At 40.3% G+C, this 24,240-nt stretch overlaps 1 protein-coding gene across 1 annotated transcript in view; it reads right to left on the bottom strand.

Annotated features, from left to right (window-relative positions):
• Positions 1 to 4,334: 4,334 nt before the first annotated feature.
• The window catches only part of cnn1b (calponin 1, basic, smooth muscle, b), a 61,157-nt gene continuing 41,251 nt past the window's right edge, over positions 4,335 to 24,240 (bottom strand). Inside the window, exons 2-7 of the mRNA XM_062037118.1 lie at positions 23,421 to 23,542; positions 18,658 to 18,724; positions 16,630 to 16,767; positions 14,861 to 14,977; positions 9,524 to 9,670; positions 4,335 to 5,016 (exon numbers count right to left, since the gene is read on the bottom strand). Of these exons, the coding sequence (XP_061893102.1) occupies positions 4,771 to 5,016; positions 9,524 to 9,670; positions 14,861 to 14,977; positions 16,630 to 16,767; positions 18,658 to 18,724; positions 23,421 to 23,542 (837 nt within the window). The 3' untranslated portion in view covers positions 4,335 to 4,770. The remainder of the gene's footprint in view (positions 5,017 to 9,523; positions 9,671 to 14,860; positions 14,978 to 16,629; positions 16,768 to 18,657; positions 18,725 to 23,420; positions 23,543 to 24,240) is intronic.

The raw sequence follows: 24,240 nt of genomic DNA, 5'->3' as shown, positions 1-24,240 counted from the left end.
ATATTGCAGTCTACACGTTTCTCTTATGTGTGACTGCCATCATATTGCAGTCTACACGTATCTCTTATGTGTGACTGCCATCCACTGATCACACTTATCATTACACCATGTACCAAATAAAATAGCTTCGAGGTCCGTAAGCACAACCAAAATTATTCCGCACATTAGGCGCACCGGTTTATAAGGCGCACTGTCGGGTTTTGAGAAAATTAAAGGATTTTAAGTGCGCCTTATAGTTTGAAAATACGGTACACAAAAACAGGTACCAATAGGTAGGAAAAGTTGCTTTTGCATAATATTGCGAAACAAAACGCCAGATAATATGTCTTACCTTATACACAAACCATAATAATACTCGTATGTTGAAGCACAGTATGTCTGACTATGGTAGCCGTAATGCTCCGACAATCCATCAAGCGGTGCGGCTTCATAGCTTACCAAAGTTGTGCTAAAACATTTTGACAGATTTTTGAGCGCCGTGTGTAATGTTCTATATTTCCAATGGGGTTGTTTATTTGAGTCATATTGCAGTCTACACGTATCTCTTATGTATTACTGCCATCTACTGGTCACACTTATCATTTCTCCATGTACCAAATAAAATAGCTTCGAGGTCCGTAAGCACAACCAAAATTATTCCGTATATTAGACGCACCGGGTTATAAGGCTCCTCGGTGGCAGGGCCCCGGGGGTGGATGAGATCCGCCCGGAGTTCCTTAAAGGCCTACTGAAATTAAATTTTCTTATTTAAACGGGGATAGCAGATCCATTCTATGTGTCATACTTGATCATTTCGCGATATTGCCATATTTTTGCTGAAAGGATTTAGTAGAGAACATTGACGATAAAGTTCGCAACTTTCGGTCGCTGATAAAAAAAGCCTTGCCTGTACCGGAAGTAGCGTGACGTCACCGGTTGAAAGGCTCCTCACATTTCCGCATTGTTTACACCAGCAGCGAGAGCGATTCGGACCGAGAAAGCAACGATTACCCCATTAATTTGAGCGAGGATGAAAGATTCGTGGATGAGGAACGTGAGAGTGACGGACTAGAGTGCAGTGCAGGACGTATCTTTTTTCGCTCTGACCGTAACTTAGGTACAAGGGCTTATTGGATTCCACACACTCTCCTTTTTCTATTGTGGATCACGGATTTGTATTTTAAACCACCTCGGATACTATATCCTCTTGAAAATGAGTCGAGAACGCGGAATGGACATTCACAGTGACTATTATCTCCACGACAATACCTCGACGAAGCACTTTAGCTACGGAGCTAACTTGATAGCATCGTGCTTAAATGCAGACAGAAACAAAAGAAATAAACCCCTGACTGGAAGGATAGACAGAAGATCAACAATACTCCCAAACTCTGGACCTGTAACCACACAGTTAATGCTGTACCGCCTGGCGAAGCCTAGCAATGCTGTTGCTAACAACACCATTGAAGCTAACTTAGCTACGGGACCTCGACAGAGCTATGCTAAAAACATTAGCTCTCCACCTACGCCAACCCTCATCTGCTCATCAACACCCGTGCTCACCTGCGTTCCAGCGATCGACGGCGCTACGAAGGACTTCACCCGATCATCGATGCGGTCGGCGGCTAGCGTCGGCTAGCGCGTCTGCTATCCAACTCAAAGTCCTCCTGGTTGTGTTGCTGCAGCCAGCCGCTAATACACCGATCCCACCTACAACTTTCTTCTTTGCAGTCTCCATTGTTCATTAAACAAATTGCAAAAGATTCACCAACACAGATGTCCAGAATACTGTGGAATTTTGCGATGAAAACAGAGCTGTTGGTATTGGATTCAATGTGTCCGAATACTTCCGCTTCAACCATCGACGTCACGCGCATACGTCATCATACATAGACGTTTTCAACCGAAAGTTTCGCGGGTAATTTAAAATTGCACTTCATAAGTTAACCCGGCCGTATTGGCATGTGTTGCAATGTTAAGATTTCATCATTGATATATAAACTATCAGACTGCGTGGTCGATAGTAGTGGGTTTCAGTAGGCCTTTAAGGCTCTGGATGCTGTGGTTGACAAGACTCTGCAGCATCGCGTGGACATCGGGGGCGGTACCTCTGGATTGGCAGACCGGGGTGGTGGTGGTTCCTCTCTTTAAGAAGGGGAACCGGAGGGTGTGTTTCAAATATCGTGGGATCACACTCCTCAGCCTTCCCGGTAAGGTCTATTCAGGTGTACTGGAGAGGAGGCTACGCCGGATAGTCGAACCTCGGATTCAGGAGGAACAGTGTGGTTTTCGTCCTGGTCGTGGAACTGTGGACCAGCTCTATACTCTCGGCAGGGTCCTTGAGGGTGCATGGGAGTTTGCCCAACCAGTCTACATGTGTTTTGTGGACTTGGAGAAGGCATTCGACCGTGTCCCTCGGTAAGTCCTGTGGGGAGTGCTCAGAGAGTATGGGGTATCGGACTGTCTGATTGTGGCGGTCCGCTCCCTGTATGATCAGTGCCAGAGCTTGGTCCGCATTGCCGGCAGTAAGTCAGACCCGTTCCCAGTGAGGGTTGGACTCTGCCAACTGCCCTTTGTCACCGATTCTGTTCATAACTTTTATGGACAGAATTCCTAGGTGCAGTCAAGGCGTTGAGGGCATCTGGTTTGGTGGCTGCAGGATTAGTTCTCTGCTTTTTGCAGATGATGTGGTCCTGCTTGCTTCATCTGGCCAGGATCTTCAGCTTTCACTGGATCGGTTCGCATCAGAGTGTGAAGCGACCGGGATGAGAATCAGCACCTCCAAGTCCGAGTCCATGGTTCTCGCCCGGAAAAGGGTGGAGGGCCATCTCCGGGTTGGGGAGGAGACCCTGCCCCAAGTGGAGGAGTTCAAGTACCTCTGAGTCTTGTTCACGAGTGAGGGAAGAGTGGATCGTGAGATCGACAGGCGGATCGGTGCGGCGTCTTCAGTAATGCGGACGCTGTATCGATCCGTTGTGGTGAAGAAGGAGCTGAGCCAGAAGGCAAAGCTCTCAATTTACCGGTCGATATACGTTCCCATCCTCACCTATGGTCATGAGCTTTGGGTTATGACCGAAAGGACAAGATCACGGGTACAAGCGGCCGAAATGAGTTTCCTCCGCCGGGTGGCGGGGCTCTCCCTTAGAGATAGGGTGAGAAGCTCTGCCATCCGGGGGGAGCTCAAAGTAAAGCCGCGGCTCCTACAGATCGAGAGGAGCCAGATGAGGTGGTTCGGGCATCTGGTCAAGATGCCACCCGAACGCCTCCCTAGGGAGGTGTTTAGGGCACGTCCGACCACGGGGAAGACCCAGGACACGTTGGGAAGACTCGTGGCGAAGTTGGTAGAGTGGCCGTGCCAGCAATCGGAGGGTTGCTGGTTACTGGGGTTCAATCCCCACCTTCTACCATCCTAGTCACGACCGGTGTGTCCTTGGGCAAGACACTTCACCCTTGCTCCTGATGGGTGCTGGTAGCGCCTTGCATGGCAGCTCCCTCCATCAGTGTGTGAATGTGTGTGTGAATGGGTGAATGTGGAAATACTGTCAAAGCGCTTTGAGTACCTTGAAGGTAGGAAAGCGCTATACAAGTATAACCCATTTATCATTTATTTATTTTATTTATGTCTCCCGGCTGGCCTGGGAACGCCTCGGGATCCTGGAGCTGGATGAAGTGGCTGGGGAGAGGGAAGTCTGGGCTTCCCTGCTTAGGCTGCTGCCCCCGCGACCCGACCTCGGCTAAGCGGAAGAAGATGGATGGAGATGGATGGGTTATAAGGCGCACTGTCGAGTTTAGAGAAAATGAAAGGATTTTTAGGGGGCTTTATAGTCTGAAAAATACGGTAGACAAAAACAGGTGCCAATAGGTAGGACAAGTAGGTTTTGCACTATATACATTTCACCACAGTGACTCAAAGTTGTATTTTTCAAGTGTTTTTATTGCACAAAAGTCATGTTTAGTGAAAGCCGTACATTGTTGAAAAGTGAAATGTTACCGTTAGCTGCAGTTCTACTTGCAAAAACTGCTTTTTTCTTCCACCGATTTAATTTAAGGAATGTTAAAAAAAAAAAAAAAAGAATTAAAAAAAAAGGGGGGTGACTCAAGTGGGCGTGACCGGTGTGAGGATTACACAACACTAGATGGCGCTCCACTCCGAGCGTTCACATTTTCAACACCACGAGCCACACTGCTTCTTGCTTAACCCTTCACACGCCAGCGCACGCAGCAACGTTACATTCAAGACATTTGGTGAATTATAATACAGTAGCTCGGTTGAAGACAAACCAGCGTGTTTATTTGACGCAAAAAAGGGGCGCGTTTCTCGTATAAAACAATAAAAGCAAGCCTTTTTAAAAAAATTTAGCTGTGTAAAGAATCTGTGGTGACTACAAGTAACTCAGCTGTCTAATATACTTTTTGTTATGCCTTAGATTTATGAAAATAAAACATTCCACGCAAGCCACGTCAATCGTAGCCGAAACCCCGGGTCATTTGTTCGGCCTCGGACTATATTAGGGGGTTTCAAATAAAAAAAAAACAAGCTGGGTCAGAAGGAGGGGTCTGTCAAAAAGGTTCAGTAGCACCAACGCGGTCTCTAATTACAATTGTGGAAAAGGATCCATAAATAGATATTAAATATCAACCTTTAAGTCTGGTACCAAGAACCACAGAAGTTGGCCATGTAAAGTATTATTGTCGTACTCGTGGAAACCTTCCCAGAGAGTAAAACCGTGTCTAACAAGGCCAGGGAGCGAGACGTCAAATCAGTGTTTGGAATACCAGTCTGAGGGGGTTTTAGTCGGAGTACTGGTTGTAGCCGTCGAACTCCGCCTGCCCGCCGTTGTTGTAGGCCGCCTCGGTGGGGTTGGCGCAGTACTTGTTGTCGTAGACCTGGCGGGGCTGGCCGTAGGAGGTCATGCCCTGCTGGGAGGCCACCTTGTTGGTGCCCATCTGCAGAGATATAGTGGTGGTGTCGCAGTTCTCCAGCTCCAGCTTCTTGTCGAAGATGTGCCTCCTTGTGCCGGGGGCGGTCATGCCCGACTGGGGGGGGGGGGGGGGAGACGAACAAAAACAATCAAAAAGGTTCTAATGTCTTATATCAGGCCTGGGCAATTATTTTGACTCGGGGGGCCACATTTAGAGAAAAAAATGTGTCTGGGGGCCGGTATATCTATTTTTAGGAACACGAATACAAAACCTCACAATAATGTCTGATTGAATGCTAAAAACTTTATGACAGACCGCCTTAAAAAATGTAATGGAATTTGAATTTTTTCTATTTTTTCTATGAACGATAAAACACAGAATATTGACAAAATATGGACGTCCCACCCCCTTTCGATCGACATTTTTACAATCAAGTGAAATGCAACAAACAGTGAAATATGAACGCGAAGGGTACAAAATAATCCCACCTACAATCTGATATATCACTAAGCTTTAGAACTTTGTTGTGAAAATCTCCTTCCGCGTCTGTGGAAACGCTCCCCGCCCGCACTGCTTGGTGCCTCGTCTGAGCTGCTGTGACGTAGATCACCATAGTAACTAAATAGATTACCATTTTAACTATTTAGATTACCATAGTAACTGGTATATCATCCCAAAGCGCAGATTCCAACCATTGAAATACAAACCCCGTTTCCATATGAGTTGGGAAATTGTGTTAGATGTAAATATAAACGGAATACAATGATTTGCCAATCATTTTCAACCCATATTCAGTTGAATATGCTACAAAGACAACATATTTGATGTTCAAACTCATAAACTTTTTTTTTTTTGCAAATAATCATTAACTTTAGAATTTGATGCCAGCAACACGTGACAAAGAAGTTGGGAAAGGTGGCAATAAATACTGAGACAGTTGAGGAATGCTCATCAAACACTTATTTGGAACATCCCACAGGTGAACAGGCAAATTGGGAACAGGTGGGTGCCATGATTGGGTATAAAAGTAGATTCCATGAAATGCTCAGTCATTCACAAACAGGAAGGGGCGAGGGTCACCACTTTGTCAACAAATGCGTGAGCAAATTGTTGAACAGTTTAAGAAAAACCTTTCTCAACCAGCTATTGCAAGGAATTTAGGGATTTCACCATCTACGGTCCGTAATATCATCAAAGGGTTCAGAGAATCTGGAGAAATCACTGCACGTAAGCAGCTAAGCCCGTGACCTTCGATCCCTCAGGCTGTACTGCATCAACAAGCGACATCAGTGTGTAAAGGATATCACCACATGGGCTCAGGAACACTTCAGAAACCCACTGTCAGTAACTACAGTTGGTCGCTACATCTGTAAGTGCAATTTAAAACTCTCCTATGCAAGGCAAAAACCGTTTATCAACAACACCCAGAAACGCAGTTGGCTTCGCTGGGCCTGAGCTCATCTAAGATGGACTGATACAAAGTGGAAAACTGTTCTGTGGTCTGACGAGTCCACATTTCAAATTGTTTTTGGAAACTGTGGACGTCGTGTCCTCCGGACCAAAGAGGGAAAGAACCATCCGGATTGTTATAGGCGCAAAGTTGAAAAGCCAGCATCTGTGGGGTATGGGGGTGTATTAGTGCCCAAGACATGGGTAACTTACACATCTGTGAAGGCACCATTAATGCTGAAAGGTACATACAGATTTTGGAGCAACATATGTTGCCATCCAAGCAACGTTACCATGGACGCCCCTGCTTATTTCAGCAAGACAATGCCAAGCCACGTGTTACATCAACGTGGCTTCATAGTAAAAGAGTGCGGGTACTAAACTGGCCTGCCTGTAGTCCAGACCTGTCTCCCATTGAAAATGTGTGGCGCATTATGAAGCCTAAAATACCACAACGGAGACTCCCGGACTGTTGAACAACTTAAGCTGTACATCAAGCAAGAATGGGAAAGAATTCCACCTGAGAAGCTTCAAAAATGTGTCTCCTCAGTTCCCAAACGTTTACTGAGTGTTGTTAAAAGGAAAGGCCATGTAACACAGTGGTGAACATGCCCTTTCCCAACTACTTTGGCACGTGTTGCAGCCATGAAATTCTAAGTTAATTATTATTTGCAAAAAAAAATAAAGTTTATGAGTTTGAACATCAAATATCTTGTCTTTGTAGCATATTCAACTGAATATGGGTTGAAAATGATTTGCAAATCATTGTATTCCATTTATATTTATATCTAACACAATTTCCCAACTCATATGGAAACGGGGTTTGTACTTTGTATAGTTGAAGACTTACGGTCATTAGAAAACATGACTGCACATCATAATGGCAGCTACACTTTGCATCTTAAAGATCTAAAAAAAATTATTTGGGAATGTCCGGCGGGCCAGATTGAAAAACTCAACGGGCCGCATGTGGCCCCCGGACCTTAATTTGCCCAGCTGTTCTAATGTCTTACAGGACGGCGGTCTTAAAGGGAGTCCGCAAAAGTGCTGCAGGGGGGTTCCTGAAAATTTCCATATGGTTTTCTATTTATTCAACTTATTCAATTTATTATTATTAGAGATGTCTGATAACGGCTTTTTTGCGATATTGTCCAACTCTTAATTACCGATACCGATATATACAGTCGTGGAATTAACACATTATTAGGCCTAATTTTGTTGTGATGCCCCGCTGGATGCATTAAACAATGTAACTTTACCATGAGTTGATTAACGTGAACTTAAACAAGTTGAAAAACTTATTCGGGTGTTACCATTTAGTGGTCAATTGTACAGAATATGTACTGTACTGTGCAATCTACTAATACAAGTTTCAGTCAATCAATCGAAAACAAGGTTTTCCAAAATAAGAGAACAACTACAACTCCAGTTATGTAAAAAAGTGCCAACATGGCACTGCCATATTTATTATTGAAGTCTGGGGGGGGGGGTGGGGGGTTGGTGGTAACAGGGGGTTTATGTTATGTTGTAGCGTCCCAGAAGAGTTAGTGCTGCAAGGGGTTCTGGGTATTTGTTCTGTTGTGTTTATGTTGTGTTACGGTGCGGATGTTCTCCCGAAATGTGTTTGTCGTTCTTGTTTGGTGTGGGTTCACAGTGTGGCGCATATTTGTAACAGTGTTAAAGTTGTTTATATAGTCACCCTCAGTGTGACCTGTATGGCTGTTGACCAAGTATGCCTTGCATTCACTTGTGTGTGTGAAAAGCCGTATATATTATGTGACTGGGCCGGCACATAAAGGCAGTGCCTTTAAGGTTTATCGGCGCTCTGTACTTCTCCCTACGTCCGTGTACACAGCGGCATTTAAAAAAGTCATACATTTTACTTTTGGAAACTGATACCGATAATTTAGAAACCGATACCGATAAATTCCGATATTACATTTTAAAGCATTTATCGGCATCTCTAATTACTATTCTTCTTCTCCAGATTTTGGTGCGCTTATGGGCCTGTTTTGCTGCCAATGGAACTGGTTCTTTACAGAGAGTAAATGGTACAATGAAAAAGGAGGATTACCTCCAAATTCTTTAGGACAACCTAAAATCATCAGTTTGGGTCTTGGGCGCAGTTGGGTGTTCCAACAGGACAATGACCCCAAACACACGTCAACATAATATGCAAATGTTGCATGTTATTATGAATGTTACTACATTACATATATACTTACAGCGTGTACGTTGGTGGACGTTATTTTAAAGCATTTTATAGGCGGAATAGAGCGACTGGGGTTGTCCCGATACCAATATTTTGATACCGGTACCAAAATGTATTCCGATACTTTTCTAAATAAAAGGGCACCACAAAAAATATTACGGTACATGAAACATATGTTTATTCTTGCAAGTTTGTCCTTAAATAAAATAGTGAACATACTAGACAACTTGTCTTTTAGTAGTAAGTAAACAAACAAAGGCTCCTAATTAGTCTGCTGACATATGCAGTAACATATTGTGTCATTTATCGTTCTATTATTTTGTCAACATTATGAGGGACAAACTGTAAAAATGAATTATTAATCCACTTGTTCATTTACTGTTAATATCTGCTTAATTTCTCTTTCAACACGTTCTAACTACACTTCTGTTAAAATGTAATAATCACTTAGTCTTCTGTTGTTTGATACTCTACATTAGTTTTGGATGATACCACAAATTTGGGTATCATTCCGATAACAAGTAGTTACAGGATCATACATTGGTCATAATTTAAGTCCTCACGTTTTTCCTAAGTTTATAAACAATATAAGATTTTGTGACGATAAAAAGTATCGATGTAATCATAGTAGTATCAACTCGATACACTCTTGCACTTGGTATCATTACAGTGGATGTCAGGCGTAGATCCACCCATGGCGTTTGTTTACATTGTGACGCCGGTGAGCTATTGTATCCTCCTAGGGTGTGTAGTGAAGCATGTTTAGCTATTCCTCGTCCTGCAGTGATAATGATACTTGTAAGAAACGTACTTTATTTGTCGCCACGGAGGCGAGGATTAGTGATTCAGAAGTAGCTAAAACACTGCCGACTGCGGCTGGACGTCTTAAAGCACCTGCGTCCGTTCTCCCTTTTCTGTCTCCACACTGTGTCTGCTTGTAAGTACTTTGTGTGTCCTCACCTGGTTGGCTCCTTTGTTGGTACCCATCTGTAAGCTGATGGTGGATTGGTCCATCGGGTTGTCCATGCCCATCTTGGAGTCATAGAGATGGCGTCTTGTGCCGTAAGAGGTCATGCCTTTTTGGCTGGCAAGCTTGTTGGTGCCCATCTAAAAAGGTAAAAATAAGATTTATTGTGAACTATTTACACTTCATCATTCTCCTGTGTACATAGAGTGCATCACATAAGTACTTTTTCCAATTTTTTTTTGTGTTGCAGCCTTATTCCAAAAGTATTATTTTTTTCCTCAAAATTCTACAGACAATACCCCATTATGATGATGTGATTTATTATATATATATTTTTTAATTTTGCTATATTTACGCGCCCAGGTGGGCCATCTACGCACCTATCGCCGATCTTGGAGCCGGCCCCGGCACACCCCGCCTCGCTGCAGGTCCGCAGGCCACGCCCCCTCACACCAAGTATTTACAGACTTTGCTCGTTGGTTTTCATCCAGGATGTCTCTGTACTTTGCTGCATGCATCTTAGTCTAGTCAGGGAGGTGACAAAAGAACCCCATGGTCACTCTGTCAGAGCTACAGCACTCCTCTGTGGAGAGTGGAGAACCTTCCAGAAGGACAACCATCTCTGCAGCAATCCACCGATCAGGCCTGTATGGTAGAGTGGCCTGGGCGAAAGCCATTTCTTAAAGAAAAATACACCTGAAAGACTCTTAGACCATGAGAAACTAAATTCTCTGGTCTACAGAGAAGCATGGTGGTGGCAGCATCATGGTGTGGGGATGGTTTTCAGTGGTATTCAAAAAGACTGGAGGCTGCAATTGCTGCCAAAAGGTGTGTCAACAAGGCTGTGAATACTACGGAGCCCCTGGACATGGGGGAATTAAAAAAAAACAAACAATTATTATTATTTATTTATTCTTTTAGACATGTATCTCGTGCGCACGAGAAACTTTTTATAAAGTTATAAAAAATAAATATTTTTTAATTTTTTTTAGACATGTATCTCGTGCGCAAGAAAAACTCGTGCGCACGAGATACATGTCTAAAAAAATAAAATTAAAATAAAAATTTTAAAAAATTAGAATTATAAAACAATTTTTAGTTTTTATGACTTTATAAAAACTTTCTCGTGCGCACGAGAAAGTTTAAATACATTATTTTTTAGACATGTATCTCGTGTGCAGGAGAAACTTGTGCGCACGACATACATGTCTAAAAAAATATATATATATATATATTTTTTAAAATAATTATAAAACACATTTTTTTATTGTTCATTACTTTATAAAAAGTTTCTCGTGCGCACGAGATACATGTCTAAAAAAAAAAATAAAAAAAATAAAAAAATAAAATAAAATTATAAAACAATTTTTTTATTTAATATAACTTTATAAACACTTTCTTGTGCGCACGAGAAACTTTTTATAAAGTTATAAAAAATAAATAAATATTTTTTATTTATTTATTTTTTTAGACATGTATCTCGTGCGCAGGAGAAACTTGTGCGCACGAGATACAAAAAAATATATATATATATTTTTTTTATTTAAAAAAAAATCAAATTATAAAATACTTTTTTTAAATTTTTTTTTATAACTTTATAAAAAGTTTCTCGTGTGCACGAGATACATGTCTAAAAATGAAAAAAAAAAAAAATAGAAAATTATAAAAGAAAATATTTCCCCCATGTCCCTTTAGGGGCTCCGTAGAATACTTATGTACATGTGATTTTTTTTTTTTCTTCAATAAATTAGCAAAATTGAAAAAATAAAAAACATTTTCACATTGTCATTGTGGGGTATTGTCTGTAGAATTTTGAGAAAATGTTTTGTTTTTTTCCATTTTGGAATAAGGTTGTAACATAACTTAATGTATTATTGCTCTGACCAGTCCAAGGTCTTCTGTAAATCACCACCTTAACGTTTGAGTGCCTGTTGGGGCCGTTGCACTTTACCCAAAAACGGGCCTCTGCCTGGAACGAGGCCAACAGGAGGGGCCGGTCGGTCCGTGCCAGGGGCTTGCACTTTCATCCCTTGAAAGCGCTGGTCCAAATAAGCAACATTGGAAGCACTCCATCGCCCTTCAAGATTGTAAGAGCTCTCACAAGGGGAAGCATAAAGGATGGATGTTGTGTGGCCGTCAGCACTCTTCATTAGAGCCACAACACCTCTGGATTAGCAGATTGGGGTGGGGGCCTAGGGTCTGATGTAATAATTGGCCATGGGCCCATTAAAAAAACAGCAGTGCAAAGACTAAATGTTAGAAAAGAACAGAAGATTGTCTTCTGAGCAGTATAGCTACTTCCTGTCTTTCACTTTTAATGCCAACCATGTGGGAACAGGCTTCGAAACGGAAAATCTTCCGTTACATCGCTAGTACTAAAATGGGTCTGACCACTCGCTAAATATAGCTAAGACAGGGGTGTCCACACTTTTTGACAAGGGGGCTAGAAACCCATTATCTATATTTACGCTACATTTGCACCCGTGTGGGTGGCACCGGGAGCGAGATGGGTGAAGTGTCTAGCCCAGGGGTCGGCAACCCAAAATGTTGAAAGAGCCATATTGGAGCAAAAATACAAAAACAAATTTGTCTGGAGCCGCAACAAATTAAAAGCCATATTACATACAGATAGTGTCATGAGATATACATTGAATTGAGATGACTTAAAGGAAACTAAATGAGCTCAAATATAGCTACAAATGAGGCATAATGATGCAATATGTACATATAGCTAGCCTAAATAGCATGTTAGCATCGATTAGCTGCAGTCATGCAGTGACCAAATATGCCTGATTAGCACTCCACACAAGTCAATAACATCAACAAAACTCACCTTTGTGCATTCACGCACAACGTTAAAAGTTTGGTGGACAAAATGAGACAGAAAAAGAAGTGGCATAAAACACGTCCTAGAAAGTCGGAGAAAGTTATACATGGAAACAAACTAAGGTGAGTTCAAGGACCGCCAAAAATAGTAGGACAAAACGGCGCTCGCCAAATACTCGAATCAGTGAAGCATGTTTAATACAAACAGTGTGCTTTATAACAATTAGGGAGGTTTGTGTCATGTTTGTCCTCTTACAGAAACCATATTAAAACAAAAAAATATATATTTTTTCCACTCATCTTTTTCCATTTTTCAAACATTTTTAAAAAGCTTCAGAGAGCCACTAGGGCGGCGCTAAAGAGCCGCGGGTTGCCGACCCCTGGTCTAGCCCAGGGGTCGGCAACCCGCGGCTCCGGAGCCGCATGCGGCTCCTTGACCATTCTGATGCGGCTCAGCTACATACATCCGACCCCCCGATTTTCCCAGGAGACTTATGGATCTCAGTGTCTCTCATAGATTACTCCCAGGGAAAAACTAATCCTATTTACACTCTAATTACTAAATAAAGGGCGTGCCCTAATTGCACTGCAGTAATTGTCCTCTATAGCATTTACATACAGCATGCCAGTCCAGCCACATGTTGCATGTGTTATTACTTGCACACACAGGAGACAGCAAAGCATACTTACTCATCAGCCACACAGCTTACACTGACGGTAGCCGTATCAAACAACTTTAACATTGTTACGTTACAAATATGCGCCACACTGTGAACCCACACCAAAAAATAATGAAAAACACATTTCTGGAGAACATCCCACCGTAACACAACATAAACACAACACAACCATTACCCAGAATCCCATGCAGCCCTAACTCTTCCGGTCTACACCGCTACCACCAAATCCCCCCACACATCAACCCCCCCCCTCTCCGTGCGTTGGTTGAGCGGAAGAGTTAGGGCTGCATGGGATTCTGGGTATTGGTACCGTCAGTGTAAGATGTGTGGCTGCTGATGTAGTACGCCTTGCTGTCACTTACGTGAGCAAGCTGAAATTGCATTCTACGTGTGGTCGAGCAGGTACACTGTTAGGGCAGACTGTAGAGGGCGCCAAATGCAGTGTCATCACGCTCTGATATTCGGGAGTCTCCCGGGAAAAATGAGAGGGTTGGCAAGTATGACGCTATCAAGCGCCATTCATTCAAAACTTGCGGGCTGCACTAACATCAAATTTCCACATTAAAGTGCGTGCCGGTGCGTGTGTCGGAGACCCCTGGTTAACATAGCACAAAGCATTTAAGCTTTGTATGCGGTGTTTTTCATTTTAAATTTTAAAATTTTTTTTGTGGCTCCCATTACTTTCTTTAATTTGTGAAACTTGCCAAAATGGCTCTTTGAGTGGTAAAGGTTGCCAACCCCTGGTCTAGCCCAAGGGCACAACGGCAGTGACAAGGATAGCAAAAGCTGGATTCGAACTATTCCCGCTTTTGCCGAAATTCCCAAATTTCCATGACATTCCAATTGAAAAGAATGGGACTTTTTTCAAAGTTCCACAACTCCCACATTTTTAACCGATTCAAACCATTTCGCCTTCAACACATTCAATTCATCCTGGAAATTTAAGCAACCATTTTTCCACATTCAACAAATTTCCAGGAATTCCTGTTTTTTTCTAACCCAATTTCCAACCTTTTTCAGTGCGATGACTCTTTTCACATTTTTTTTATCCCATTTCAACCGTTGTACTGTCAAAACATTCCTCTTAGTCAGGACAAAAAAAACAAGTTGGTTTAAGAACTTGAAAAATTCCCCGTTTTCCCGAAATTCCGTAGTACTATTTTTCAATTAAAAAACTGTTACTACTTCAACATTTCTTGACCGATTTAAACAATTCCAAACACCAACAAATTCAGTTCATGCCGGACATTAATGGTATTAATCTTTTTTTTTTTTTTAAATCTCGCTTTTCCCAAAATTTCCCGGAAATTCTCCATTGAAATGAATGGGACATTTTTCCAAGTTGCACAATTCTTTCACATTTTTCAACCTATTCAAACCATTCCAAAATCAACACATTCCACTCATCCTGCACATTCAAACGAACACTTTCCCAAGTTCCAAACCAAATTCCGGTTTTCCTGGAAATTCAAACCATTCCAAGATTCAAACTATTCTTACATTCATACTACATTCTGTCAGCATTTCAGTTCAACTTCAGCATTGGAGCATTCACACGAAATTCCTTCAGGAATTGCTTCATATAATTTAAATACGATTTGCATATTTAAATTGGGGCATTTCCACGTTGATTGGGATGTATGAAAGAAACATTATTGGATTCATACATCTGAATTTTTTGTGTGCGTACAACGTTTTCTGGATTAGAGCATACACCTTTTTTTAGTAGGAAATCTACATATGAGGCCCTAAAAAGCTGGATTAGGACATAACAGTCCAAATGTATAAATGTAATTGAATAAAAGTATGTGTGAGCATTCTGACCTGCAGGCCGATGATGTTGCGTCCTTCCCGCAGCTTCTCTGGAGCGAAGCGGCGCTGCTGTTTCTCAGCGTATTTCACTCCTGTGTCGTACTTGGAGTGGAAACCTTTCGACTTGGCCTGAAAGATAATACCGTAAAATGTCAGTATTTGAGTTTTTTGTTGTTGTTTGTTAGTAGTTAGCATTAACTACTGTGTGTGTGTGTGTGTGTACCCGCCATCTTTGTTGTAGTTTTTTGCACTTCCATAGCGAGTCTACAGACAGATATTAGTGAGAACTGTACGCTACTTTGGATTAGAAATGGCAACAGTGGAGGATGCATGTGCATGTATGAGACAGTCTGCCCCACAACAAGAGGATAGAGCAGGGGTGTCCAAACTTTTTGACTTGGGGGGCCGCATTGGCCCAAAAAAAATTTGGGTCAAGGGCCAAAAAGCAGAATTGATATATATATATATATATATATATATATATATATATATACACTACCGTTCAAAAGTTTGGGGTCACATTGAAATGTCCTTATTTTTGAAGGAAAAGCACTGTACTTTTCAATGAAGATAACTTTAAACTAGTCTTAACTTTAAAGAAATACACTCTATACATTGATAACGTGGTAAATGGCTATTCTAGCTGCAAATGTCTGGTTTTTGGTGCAATATCTACATAGGTGTATAGAGGCCCATTTCCAGCAACTATCACTCCAGTGTTCTAATGGTACAATGTGTTTGCTCATTGGCTCAGAAGGCTAATTGATGATTAGAAAACCCTTGTGCAATCATGTTCACACATCTGAAAACAGTTTAGCTCGTCACAGAAGCTACAAAACTGACCTTCCTTTGAGTAGATTGAGTTTCTGGAGCATCACATTTGTGGGGTCAATTAAACGCTCAAAATGGCCAGAAAAAGAGAACTTTCATCTGAAACTCGACAGTCTATTCTTGTTCTTAGAAATGAAGGCTATTCCACAAAATTGTTTGGGTGACCCCAAACTTTTGAACGGTAGTGTATATATATTAGGGGTTTAGGAAAAAATCAATTTGAATTTGAATCGCGATTCTCACGTTGTGCGATTCAGAATCGATTCAAATTTTTAAAAAATCAATTAAAAAAAAAAATTATTTTAATTTTATTTTTTTTTCATTTTTTTGTTTGTATTTTTTTCATTTTTTCATTTTATTTTTGAAATATTTTTTTATTAATCAATCCAACAAAACAATACACAGCAATACCATAACAATGCAATCCAATTCCAAAACCAAACCCGACCCAGCAACACTCAGAACTGCAATAAACAGAGCAATTGAGAAGAGACACAAACACGACACAGAACAAACCAAAAGTAGTGAAACAAAAATGAATATTATCAACAACAGTATCAATATTAGTTACAATTTCAACATAGCAGTGATTAAAAATCCCTCATTGACATTATCATTAGACATTTATAAAAAAAGAACAATAGTGTCACAGTGGCTTACACTTGCATCACATCTCATAAGCTTGACAACACACTGATAAAATAAGTCATATTTTTGGTTCATTTAATAGTTAAAACAAATTTACATTATTGCAATCAGTTGATAAAACATTGTCCTTTACAAAGATTCACAGCCCTAATATATATATATATATATATATATATATATATATATATATATATATATATATATATATATATATATATATATATATATATATATATATATATATATATATATATATTCCATGTTAAAGAGAATTAAGAAACAATATGGTGGACTCTCCTCACCATTCCCGCCAGGGCGATAAGCGAGGACTGGACCTGAGTGTGGTTGACATTCTCGAACAGATCGTTGGCCTCAAAGATGTCGTGAGGCTTCAGGCCGAACTCTGTAATTGCACGGACAAAATTCCCAATGTTCTCCAACTGAGAAAGACATGACAGAAGGGAAACAGCTGAATGTAGCACATTGTAACACCATTCAGTCAGAAGAAAATATGTTCCCATACATGGAGGTTAACTAAGAAACCTTCGTTTGGAATTATATAACTGAATGTTTTTGCGTTTCAATTTTGTAAAATTATTTGTAATTATTCGGACTATAAGTCGCAGTTCTTTTCATAATTTGGCCGGGGGTGCGACTTATACTCAGGAGCGACTTGTGTGTGAAATTATTAACACATTACCGTAAAATATCAAATAATATTTAGCTCATTCACGTAAGAGACTAGACGTATAAGATTTCATGGGATTTAGCGATTAGGAGTGACAGATTGTTTGGTAAACGTATAGCATGTTCTATATGTTATAGTTATTTGAATGACTCTTACCATAATATGTTACGTTAACATACCAGGCACGTTCTCAGTTGGTTATTTATGCCTCATATAACGTACACTTATTCAGCCGGTTGTTCACTATTCTTTATTTATTTTAAATTGCCTTTCAAATGTCTATTCTTGGTGTTGGGTTTTATCAAATACATTTCCCCAAAAAATGCGACTTATACTCCAGTGCGACTTATATATGTTTTTTCCCTTCTTTATTATGCATTTTCGGCCGGTGCGACTTATACTCCGGAGCGACTTATACTCCGAAAAATACGGTATTTATTTTTTTTACATCAACTTATGACAAGTTCACTAAATAAAAAAAATTGTGTGTTTAAAAATGTGTTAAAAGTTTGATAAGATACAGTGAGTAAAAATCATGGTATGAAAAAAATAGTGCATTAAAATTGTGTGAATAAAATTTCAGTGTGAAAACATTTAAGGCAGAAAAATTCAATGTCAAAAAAGTTGGGCCAGAAAAATTCAGTGTAAAAAAAAGTTGGGGCAGAATAATTCCGTGTACAAAAATTAATTGCAGAAATATTCGTTGCTTCAAAATTTTATATCAAATTCCCGTAAATTAAGATGAATTTCCTGGAAGGGAGTCTTGATTTTTGAAGCGACAAATATCTTTTATTTTAAAAAAATGTTTACGATGATTTTTTACGCGGAATTCCAAAACACAAACTGAATTCGTAAATACATTTTTTGCTCACAAATTTTACTTAATGAAATTGTCAGCATAATTTGATTACCGTATTTTTCGGAGTATAAGTCGCTCTGGAGTATAAGTCGCACCGGCCGAAAATGCATAATAAAGAAGGGAAAAAACATATATAAGTCGCACTGGAGTATAAGTCGCATTTTTGGGGGAAATTTATTTGATAAAACCCAACACCAAGAATAGACATTTGAAAGGCAATTTAAAATAAATAAAGAATAGTGAACAACAGGCTGAATAAGTGTACGTTATATGAGGCATAAATAACCAACTGAGAACGGTATGTTAACGTAACATATTATGGTAAGAGTCATTCAAATAACTATAACATATAGAACATGCTATACGTTTACCAAACAATCTGTCACTCCTAATCGCTAAATCCCATGAAATCTTATACGTCTAGTCTCTTACGGGAATGAGCTATTTGATATTTTACGGTAATGTGTTAATAATTTCACACATAAGTCGCTCCTGAGTATAAGTCGCACCCCCGGCAAAACTATGAAAAAAACTGCGACTTATTGCCCGAAAAATACGGTAATTTGATCATTCCCACAATTCAAAAGCAAACAATTCAGTGTCAAAACTACAGCTTTTATAATAAAGACAGCAATTAATGGTGATGTCATCCTACTGTACAGCAGCTTTGGTTCATTTATTTGTCACATTTTGAGAAAATGAAAACTTTTTCACATTTATGTTTTGTGCTGGAAACCTCATCCTGACTATAATACCACACGCTTTGTTGACGTTTGACATTACCTGGTGCCAGTTTTGACTGGAGTGGTTGATCTTCCTCACAGAGCCGGGCTGAAGAACATTGATGAGTCTACAAACACACAAAGACAGGCATCACGTATGAGATCCAGTACAAGATAGAACCATAATCATACATTTGAAATGTGTTGTTGCAGTTTAAGCTTGGCAAGCACATTTTTTCTAAAATCCTGATTTATTTCATATTAGAACCGGCTCTTAGTAAGGTGCAGTGCATTTAGTATTATGGTGCAACCATTCCTCAACATTGTCCAAAAGGAAATGTGTCGCCGACAAATTAAAATCACTCATGTTTTTCCGGAGGACGCGAGTCAGCCCCGCCACTCAAACAACATGGCAGGTTGAGATGGACGATGACTAGTCGTTCAGATAGTCGATGACTAGTCGACTAATCGCTCAGATAGTCGATGACTAGTCGACTAATCGTTCAGATAGTCGATGACTAGTCGACTAATTGTTCAGATAGTCGATGAATAGCGGACTAAACGTTCAGATAGTCGATGACTAGTCGACTAATCGTTCAGACAGTCGATGAATATCGGACTAAACGTTCAGATAGTCGATGACTAGTCGACTAATCGTTCAGATAGTCGATGACTAGCGGACTAATCGTTCAGATACAGTGATGACTAGCGGACTAATCGTTCAGATACAGTGATGACTAGAGGACTAATTGTTCAGATACAGTGATAACTAGTGGACTAATCGTTAATTTACAGTGATGACTAGCGGACTTATCGTTCAGATAGTACAAGGATCGGCTCCGGAGCCGCATGCGGCTCTTTGACCACTCTGATGCGGCACAGCTGCATACTTGCCGACCCTCCCGATTTTCCCAAGAGACTTACGGATCTCAGTGCCTCTCCTAAACCTCCCGGGGCAAATATTCTCCGATAAGGGCGTGCGCTAATGGCACTGCATGTATTGTCCTCTATAGCCTGTACAAACAGCATGCCAGCCCGGCCACATGTTATATGTAGCTTTTACTTGCACACGCGGGAGACAGCAAGGCATACTTGGTCAACAGCCACACAGCTTACACTGACGGTGGATGTATAAAACAACTTTAACACTGTTACTTTACAAATATGCGCCACACTGTGAACCCACACCAAAAAAGAATGACAAACACATTTCTGGAGAACATCCGCACTGTAACACAACATAAACACAACAAAACAAATAGGGCTGCATGGGATTCTGGGTATTTGTTTGTGTTGTGTTTATGTTGTGTTACGGTGCGGAGGTTCTCCAGAAATGTGTTTGTCATTCTTTTTTGGTGTGGGTTCACAGTGTGGCGCATATTTGTAACGTAACAGTGTTAAAGTTGTTATATACGGCAACCGTCAGTGTAAGCTGTGTGGCTGTTGACCATGTATGCCTTGCTATCACTTGAGTGTGCAAGCAGAAGCTGCATTCTGCATGTGGCCGAGCAGGCACGCTGTTAGAGCAGGTTGTAGAGGGCGCTAAAAGCAGTGCCATCACGCCCTGAAATTTCGGGAGTCTCCCGGATAAATTGGGAGAGTTGACAAGTATGACGCTATCAAGCGCAATTCATGTAAAACTCGCGGGACGCACAAACATTAAATTTAAATATTAAGGTGCGGTCCGGGGCGTGTGTCTGAGACCCCTGGTTAAAACATAGCACAAAGCAAAAAAAGCTTTGTATGCAGTGTTATTTCATTTTAAATTTTCAAAAGAGTTTTGTGGCTCCCATTGTTTTCTTAAATTTGTGATACTTGTCAAAATGGCTCTGAGTGGTAAAGGTTGCCGACCCCTGAGATAGTAGATGACTAGTCAACTAATTGTGCAGATAGTCGATGACTAGTTGACTAATCGTGCAGATAATCGATGACTAGTCGACTACTCGTGCAGATAGTCTGACTAATCGACTACTCATGCAGATAGTTGATGACTAGTCGTGCAGATAGTCAATGACTAGTCGACTACTTGTGCATATAGTCGATGACTAGTCAAGTAATTTTTCAGATAGTCAATGACTAGCGGACTAATCGTTAAGATACAGTGAGGACTAGCGGACTAATCGTTAAGATACAGTGATGACTAGCGGACCAATCATTAAGATACAGTGATGACTAGTTGACTAATCGTTATGGGTTTATTGCTAAATCAGAGCCACTGAGTATGTGTACACTTTATAAGCACACCTGTCGACTAATCGTTCAGATAGTCGGTGACTAGCTGACCAATCGTTCAGATAGTCGATGAATAGCCGAATAATCGTTCAGATAGTCAATGACTAGTCGACTAATCGTTAGGATAGTCGATGGCTAGTCGACAAATTGTTAAGATAGTCGATGACTAGTCGACCAATCGTTAAGATAGTCAATGACTAGCGGACTAATCGTTCAGATAGTGGATGACTAGTCGACTAATAGTTCAGATAGTCAATAACTAGTCGAGTAGTCATTAAAAAAGTGATGACTAGCGGACTAATCGTTAAGATAGCCGATGACTAATCGTTAATATAGTCGATGACTAGACGACTATTGTTCAAATAGTCAATGACTAGTCGACTAATCGTTAAGATAGAGTGATGACTAGTGCAGTAATTTTTAGATAGTCGATGACTAGTCAACTAATCGTTCAGATAGTATGTAAAGTGTGGGAATGTTTCCTCTTATTGTTAAAAATATGAATACCTTGCTCATTTTGCGACACAGATCTTGTTTTGATGACACTACATTTTTGACATGGGAGCATTTAAAGGGGGAGGAATGTCGGACGTCTGGAGGATGCGGTTTAAACTCGGTAAGATTTGTAGCTTGTTGCCTTGCTAGCTAGCTAACAAGGGTGAGACGAAGTTGTGTAAAAAATAGATTGAAACTATAATTTTAGTCAAAGTACGCCAGCTAAACTGCGTCTGAATCTATTCAAGTGCTTTTTAAAGCCGCGCCAGTTTGCAATGCAGTGAAGAAAGACACAATAACAAACACAATGGCACACAAACCCACACACTAAACATCAGGCATCAATGATCCGTTATCATAAGATTAAACATACAATATTTTAGATAGGTAAAATGTAAAAAATTATCAATTATACAATTATATGCATCATCTATTAGAGTGCTATAAATGCCAGGAGTTAATCAATAATATATTTTATTTTAAACACATCATCACAAAATGCTTGTCTCTTTTTAAGCAAGTTACTTTGTCGTTTATTGTTTGTTGTCATTGCTGCTTTTTAACTGACCTGTTTTTTTTTACATAAAAATATACTTGGTGAGCAGTATAGTTACAAGATAAAGACATATGTATGAACAAATTAGTCATCTTTGTTGTTAGTAAGATTAAGATTAAAGATTAAAGTACCAATGATTGTCACACACACACTAGATGTGGTGAAATTTGTCCTCTGCATTTGTCCCATCCCCTTGGGGAGCAGTGGGCAGCAGCGGCGCCGCGCCCGGGAATCATTTTGGTGATTTAACCCCCAACTCCAACCCTTTGTTGCTGAGTGCCAAGCAGGGAGGTTATGGGTCCCATTTTTATAGTCTTTGGTATGACTCGGCTGGGATTTGAACTCCAACCTACCGATCTCAGGGCGGACACTCTAAGCACATGCCTAAAAATATCTCAAAATGAATTTATAGGTTTATGGCTAAATTAGAGCCACTGAACATGTGTACGCTTTAGAAGCCAACTAATCGTTTAGATAGTCTATGACTAGTCGACTAATTGTTCAGATAGTCGATGACTAGTCAACTAATCGTTTAAATAGTGGATGAGTAGCAGACTAATCGTTAAGATAGTCGATGACTAGCAGACTAATCGTTTAAATAGTGGATGAGTAGCAGACTAATCGTTAAGATAGTCGATGACTAGCAGACTAATCGTTAAGATGGTCGATGACTAGTCAACTAATCGTTCAGATAGTGGATGACCAGCGGACTAATCGTTAAGATAGTCGATGACTAGTCGACTAATCGTTCAGACAGTCGATGACTAGCCGACTAATCGGCCAGACAGTCAATGACCAGTCGACTAAACGTTAACACAGTCGATGACTAGTCGACTAATCGATAATATAGTCAATGATTAGTCGACTAATAGTTAAGATAGTCGATGACTAGTCGACTAATCGTTAAGATAGTCAATGTCTAGCAGACTAATCGTTCAGATAGTTGATGACCAGTCGACTAATCATTCAGATAGTCAATGACTAGTCGACTAATCATTCAGACAGTCGATGGCTATTCGACTAATCGTTCAGATAGTCGATGACTAGCCGACTAATCGTTAAGATAGACGATGACTAGAAGACTAATCGTTAAGATAGTCGATGTCTAGCAGACTAATTGTTCAGATAGTTGATGACCAGTCGACTAATTCTTCAGATAGTCAATGACTAGTCGACTAATCATTCAGACAGTCGAAGGCTAGTCGACTAATCCTTCAGACAGTCGATGACCAGTCGACTAATCGTTAAAACAACTGATGATCCGGCGGCCAATCGATAATATAGTCGATGATTATTCGACTAATCGTTAAGATAGTCGACGACTAGCCGACTAATCGGTAAGATAGTCGATGACTAGCGGACTAATCGTTCAGATAGTTGATGACCAGTCGACTAATCCTTCAGATAGTTGATGACTAGTCGACTAATCAATCAGACAGTCGATGGTTAGTCGACCAATCGTTCAGATAGTCGTTGACTATCAAAATAGTGGTTAGTTGCAGCCCTAGTTGGCATAAATAGGGTGTGTTAGCGAAACTCACTCGCATAGCATTACTCCATCCTTCAGACTCTCCATGAAGTTCTCTCCAATCTTCTTGCCGGTCACATCCTGAATCCACAGCCTCAGCTCCTCCTCCATATGAGGGTCATACTTCCCTGCCAGCTGAGGAGATGGGAGAGGTTAAAGGTCAGAGCTGACCTTACAAGTGCATGTAAGTACAGGGGTGTTGAAATAAACAACCTATTGATTGACTTGGCTTCTATTTATCCCTGCGAACCATATAAGAGCCGAGGGCACCTTGATTAACACAGCACTATTCTCAAATATTAGGGGTGCCAGATTAATCGTGATTATTATTTGTCACGATTCTCAATCGATTAAAAAAAAAAAATCAAAAATCTCTATATATTTTTTTATAATCTGTCCTGTCCAGCCACTCAGGTACATCATATAGTTGATGTAGATGATCATATCTGCTGTACACATTGACTTTAGAAAAGAGAAGTGTTGGATACTTAACTTGTTGACTTATTTGTATTTGACTTAATTAAATGTTTGGGTAGAATTTTATTGAAGAAAAAACTGTTTTATTTTAAGTAATATAAAAACTGATCAGAGCCGTGTACCTATTTTATGGAGGAATGTAGTTAATGATATTACAGGCACCCAATGTTATTTTAAAGTATTGATTTTGAATAATTACCCCCAAGAATCGAATCGTGCGGTGCCCAAAGATTCACAGCCCTGTCAAATATCTATATAAACACTACCGTTCAAAAGTTTGGGGTCACATTGAAATGTCCTTATTGTTGAAGGAAAAGCACTGTACTTTTCAATGAAGATAACTTTAAACTAGTCTT

This window comes from Entelurus aequoreus, linkage group LG25 (genome assembly GCF_033978785.1).
Source record: "Entelurus aequoreus isolate RoL-2023_Sb linkage group LG25, RoL_Eaeq_v1.1, whole genome shotgun sequence".
Lineage (NCBI taxonomy): Eukaryota > Metazoa > Chordata > Actinopteri > Syngnathiformes > Syngnathidae > Entelurus > Entelurus aequoreus.
Note: the sequence above shows the minus strand (reverse complement) of the source record. Positions and strands in the feature narration are given on the sequence as shown.